This window comes from Trichomycterus rosablanca, chromosome 7 (genome assembly GCF_030014385.1).
Source record: "Trichomycterus rosablanca isolate fTriRos1 chromosome 7, fTriRos1.hap1, whole genome shotgun sequence".
NCBI lineage: Eukaryota > Metazoa > Chordata > Actinopteri > Siluriformes > Trichomycteridae > Trichomycterus > Trichomycterus rosablanca.
Window position 1 is genome coordinate 23,516,153 of NC_085994.1, and position 6,000 is coordinate 23,522,152.

General features: G+C 39.0%; 1 protein-coding gene across 3 annotated transcripts in view; it reads right to left on the bottom strand.

Moving 5' to 3' along the window:
* mtor (mechanistic target of rapamycin kinase) overlaps nt 1-5,344 on the bottom strand; it is a 225,174-nt gene extending 219,830 nt beyond the window's left edge. Inside the window, exons 1-4 of one of the 3 annotated variants that reach the window (XM_062999154.1) lie at nt 5,330-5,344; nt 1,603-1,662; nt 541-692; nt 260-368 (exon numbers count right to left, since the gene is read on the bottom strand). In XM_062999154.1, the coding sequence (XP_062855224.1) occupies nt 260-368; nt 541-660 (229 nt within the window). In that variant the 5' untranslated portion in view covers nt 661-692; nt 1,603-1,662; nt 5,330-5,344. Of the gene's footprint in view, nt 1-259; nt 369-540; nt 753-1,602; nt 1,663-4,540; nt 4,563-5,329 lie in introns of those variants that run through there. The other 2 variants (XM_062999155.1, XM_062999153.1) reach the window with 2 other exon arrangements.
* Between the last annotated feature and the right edge of the window lie 656 nt (nt 5,345-6,000).

The window sequence follows — 6,000 nt, forward strand, 5'->3', positions numbered from 1 at the left end:
TAAAACTCATCAAACCCTGTGTTCACTGACCCCACTTGGTGCACATTTGCTACTGGAACAATTGCTACTAATCTGGAGGTGTATCCTCTGTTTTTTAGAACTGAGTGAGGCTAAAACATAATTGCACATCCCTACGTGACTATAGACTTATAGATGCAGGACATATTTGGTTGAAAAAAAGCCGTTCCTTAATATACATTTGCAAGTCATAATGTAAATTAAGCAACAGATGACTCACTGATATAGACAATGGACTCACCTATAGCAAGAATACCTCCTTTTTTCTCATTCACATCTGAGCTGGAAACCAGCTCGAATATGTGGTGGTTCAGCTCATCATAAAATGTTGTGGCATCTTCTTGGCTCAGCTTTAAAAAAAAAAAAAACAATTAAAAAAAAAAAAAAAAAAAAAAAAAAAAAAAAAAAAAAAAAAAAAAAAAAATAGAGAGTCGTCTGTAAGCTCAAAGTAAATGACTTTTACCATGAAGAGTAAAATGTACTAAACAGAAGAATTAATAGCAATTAAATAACATTGCCTACTTCTCTGAGCTCTGTAGTGACATAATGCTGAAGTTCTTTAGCAGCTTTGGCACGCGTGTCCTCGTTTCGACTCTTGAGGCCGCTCACAAACTGTTGTAGCACCGTACCTGTGCCAGACATCCTGGCGGAGGAGGTGCCGCTACCTGCGGCCTCTGCAACATAATTAATGCAAGGCTGTAGCAGGTAAAGCATGTGACTGTCCTTAATGTTAATCCACCTTCATTCATTTTTTGAAAGTTTGAGACATCGACGCCGTTCCAACTCTAAATCGTACAGCCCATTGATGACACCCTGACTTGGATACAGCATTTGGATACGCACACCTGCTCACCCGCCACGCCCATTTATTTCGTCCTATTCACTTCCATTAATTTTTTCAAATTTCGAGATATCAACGCCGTTCCAACTCTAAATCGTACAGCCCGTTGATGACAACCCGACTTGGATACAGCATTGGATACACACCACTGCCCACCTGCTGCACTGCAATCACACTCGCATTTTCTTCAGGAAATGCACCTCTATAGTTGTATTTGTTCTCTCCAACAAATGACCTAGTCATATTTGAACTAGAAGTAGTACAAACTTGAGTTTTAATAAAACAAATCAATAAAAAGCTAATACATGCATCATTGTCTGTGTATATAAAAATGTTATTAAATCAGGAAAAGTGTTAAACTTATATATAATGTAAGTATTCTATACTGGTTATGGTATGATACAGTTTACGTCAAAAGTTTACATACAACTTTTTTTTGACTAAATGATTATTTGTCATATTTTCTTTCTAAACATATGACAAAAATTTGGTTATATGTTCAAGAATTAATCTAGATGACCAGTATGTCCCAGGAACTTGCATGTTTTTTGAACAAAGCATGTCTTTTATTTATTTAGTCACATGAACTGTTGCACAATCACTGAAATCCTAAGACTGGCACGACAAACAAGTTCCTTAAAAGTGGGAATGTATAATTTTGTTTTGCTAACAAAGTGGAGTCATATTATAAAATACAAAGCTTTTGTATTAATGTAATAATGTAATATATGGAGATCACTTACCTTATATGCTTGTTGAAACTATGTTAGTCCTAACACACCACTGATGGAATAGATATATTCCTACAAAAAAAAATAAAAAATAGTTTTTGTGACTATGGCACAATATGTCAGCATCTTCCTATAAAGTACGTAAATGGTAATGAAGCACTATCAAAATACCACTGACCAGATTTTAACATTGGTATCAGATCGGATTTGACTTACACTATATGGCCAAAAGTATGTGTTTGGCAACATTTTGGAAAAAGACCTTTCCTTTGTCAGCACGGCTGTGGTCCTGGTCCAAAACAGGGTCCAAGACAATGTTTGATGTAACAGAGCACACTGGTGTAACCTTAATCTCATTAAACAGCTTCGGGACAAATTGGGACATCGATTAAGTGCCAGTCTGTGCCAGTCCTCACAAATGCTCTTTTGACTAAATAAGTCCCAACAAAACTGGTCTTAAATTCAAACAAAATTGCACACAGGTGGCGCGGCGGGATATTCCGAGTTTCTGAACTCGGTTCGAAACAGGGTGTTGCCACCGGTCGGCTGGGCGCCATCTGGAGGGCATAATTGGCAGTGCCTGCAGCAGATACTAATTGGTCCGCAGGGTGGGGGCCGGAATATGAGTGGGTGAGTTGGTCTTCATACGCTGTGTAAGGACCCTGATTGGCGGAAGAGACGCCTGTGCAGAGTGCATGGGCGAGAAGAGGAGGGCCATGCACGTGTCATAAGAGGCGTGTACAGCGATGTGCTCTCCTCGGATGCAATCTGGTAGCCCCAAGGAGCGGAAGACCAATTGAGTGTGCTAAATCGGGAGGTAAATGGGGGGAAAATGCATTAAAAAAAATAAAAAATTTGCACACATGGTTCGATAAACCGTAACAGTGGTCTGCTAATATAAAAATACACCTCTCTGGCAATAATTTAACTCATCATGTTTAAAAAAATAAGATGGTCATAGAACACCAAACCTAGAGTAAAGAATTCAGTGAACAGTACTGAGGCATAAAATAGTATCGAAAGAAACATAGAACTAAAAATAGAGTGTGTACAATAATATAGTACAGAAAATGTTAAGTTTTTTAAGACAACAACTCAAAACTTTAAGCCAAAACAACTCAAAACGGGTTTATGAAAAAGACAATGAAGTGTTTACATGACCTAGTCGATCACCTGTCTGGAATCCTGCTTAAATGTATAGATAATGTATTTATTTATTAGGATTTTAAGGATGTTTTACACACTTTGGTTACATTCATGACAGAAATGGTAGTTACTCATTAGACAAGTTTAATGTCAAACACGGTCATGGACAATTTATTATCTCCAATTCACCTCATGTCTTTAAACTGTGGGAAGAAACCGGAGCTCTCGGAGGAAACCCACGCAGACAATGGGAGAACATGCAAACTCCACACAGAAAGGACATGAACCACCCTACCTGTAAGTGACAGTGCTACCCACTTAGCCACTGTGCCGTCCTACAGAAGATTTAAAAATTACAACTACATCAGAGGGACCAGCATAACCCTGGGGAATTAAAGACAGTTTGCCAAGAGTTATGGGTCAAACCTGAATCACAATGCTGCAAAAAGTGAAATATTTCTTAGTACAGTGGTACCTTGTAACTCAACATCCCCTAAATTTAAAATCTTTTAAACTCAACGCCCCTTGTCGAGAAAGTTGTACCCTTAAACTCAACGTTTCCCTTAAACTTAACGTGTTCAGTTTTTTTTTAATTATTATTATTTATTTAATTACAAATTAACAATGAACAGTCGCTTTGTTCAGTGCTCGGCTTGAGCGGTGCAGTAAAACATCATCAAAGTGTGAATATGAGACGAATCTGCATTCACTCTGAAAGTGTCCACATGTATCTGTGTTTAGCTGGATTTTCCTCACTGTTTCACTTTTAAACTTGTGTAACAGCTCAGGGTTCTAAGAAATTGTAATAATCAGCTTTTTATTTCAGTGTTTTTATATTATATTTGTTTTATTTTCAGTGTATAAGTGTCAAAAACAACCCCATTATTTTACATAAGTCTAAAATATACGCAAGTCCACAGGACCATGGAACGCATTAACATGTTTCCCATACATCCTTATGGGAAAAAATACCTTGAAACTCAATGCCTTTAAAACTCAATGGCAGTCCCAGAACCAACTGACGTTGAGTTTCTAGGTACCACTGTATAGCCATCTCCTTTTTTGTGCATTAACACATACTTTTGCTCATGTTTACAGCTGAGAAGTCATTGTGTGTAAATGTGAAGTGGATATTTGGGGACAGTGGTAGTACAGCTTTGGGCCATCAACTGAAAGGTTGAGAGTTCGAATCCCAGCTCTGCCATGCAGCCACTGTTGGGCCCTTGAGCAAGGTCCTTTACCCTCTCTGCTCCAGGGGCACTGCACAATGGCACTGTACAGTGGTTGTATACTTGTAAAAGTGTCAAAAACAACCCCATTATTTTACATAAGCCTAAAAAATCCACAGGACCATGGAACACATTAACAGGTTTCACATACATCCTTATGGGGAAAAAATATTTTGAACCTCAACGCCTTTTAAACTCGACGGCTATCCCAGAACCAATTGACGTTGAGTAGGTTCAAGGTACCACTGTATAGTCGTCTCCTTTTTTGTGCATTAACACATACTTTTGCTCATGTTTACAGCTGAGAAGTCAAAAGCATTGTGTGTAAATGTGAAGTGAATATTTGGGGACAGTGGTAGCCTAGTACAGCTTTGGGCTATCAACTGAAGGGTTGAGAGTTCGAATCCCAGCTCTGCCATGCAGCCACTTGTTGCATGGCAGACAATAAATGTAAAGCTAGAGTAACCTGGCCTAGCAAAAAGTATTAATTCATTTATTCATTCATTTTCCGTGGCCATGGTCGTGGTGGGTCCGGTGTCACCTGGAAACACTCAAACATTCACATATTTACTCACTCATGCCAAGGGCAATACAATACAGTGCTGCATGCTGCATGTTTTGTATTGAGCAAGTTGGGCCCTTGAGCAAGGTCCTCTACCCTCTCTGCTCCTGGGGCGCCGTACAATAGCTGACCGTGTGCTCTGACCCCAGCTTCCAAACAAACTGGGACATGCGAAGAAAGAATTTAATTGTACTGTGCACCTGTATATGTATATATGACAAATAAAGACATTCTTCTAGTCTATATTTTATATGTACAGTGGAAGAATAGTGGTTGTATACTTGTTTCCCATCTGTGTATATTGACACAAGGTTTTGCCAACTGTACCAAAGGTTGACTGACAAATCATGCATGGGAAAAGTAAGTGCCCCCATACTGGAAGCAATGCAGATGTGCTCAATACACTGGCACCTGAATTAAAGCCACTGTGGTTGCAACTTTTTAAGGTGTCACACAGACACAGTCAACCTGAAATTGTTATTACTGGTATAGAGACTTGCTAGAGAGCTTAACAGGACTAGAATGTCTTATAACATAACTGAAAGCCTACACTGAGACTCTATACGTGAGCAATAACTGAATGAATAGCGGTTATTAACAAGGCCAGCCTCACACCAGCACACTCACTGCTCTGTACTGATGCTAACAAAACTAGCTAACGAAATGTGCAGCTAGCAAGCATACACAAACCTCGCTGACTAAACACGTAAACTTTGCATTATAAGAAAACGGCTCAATTAATAACATATTAAACTATATTAACATTAAATACGTATTGCGCATTTAAAGTATAATGTCTTACTTTTATTTTGTTTTCCTCAGAAGAGCTTCTCTCTTCTCAAAGGAAGCCTGCCAAAGAAACAAAGGGGCGGGACTTCACTGAGAAACACAGAGTTGACCAATAGCCTAAACGCTTTTGATGATTGACAGTTTAATCGGCCAAGCAATAGCACGAGACACCGAAGCCGCACTATAAAGGTTGTTATGGTTGGACGCTACTCGTAAAAAGGCGGACAGTGGAGTAACATGGCCTATAAAATGTATTAGTTCATTTATTCGTTCATTTTCCGTGGTCATGGTCGCGGTGGGTCCTGTGTCACCTGGAAACACTCAAGCATTCACATATTTACTCACCTACGCCAAGGGCAATACAATACAGTGCTGCATGTTTAGGTTAGAGGACACCGGAGACCAAGGTGACCTGATCAATGGGTGAATAAACAGCTAGCTAACTAGAAAATCATCAGTTCGGACTGTGCAAATTAATCAATTTGCATTAAAATATAGTTTTTTCTGGTTATCTCATGTATTACCCTTCAGAAACCACTAGACTGCAATATACATATTTCTCTTTTTTTTAGCTACATACTGTACAGCAGCGGTCCCCAACCTTTTTTCATATAAGATATAATTTCACAGACCGGCAGGGGTGGGGGGATTTAAAAAAGCAGAGGTGTAATGTAACGAATTACA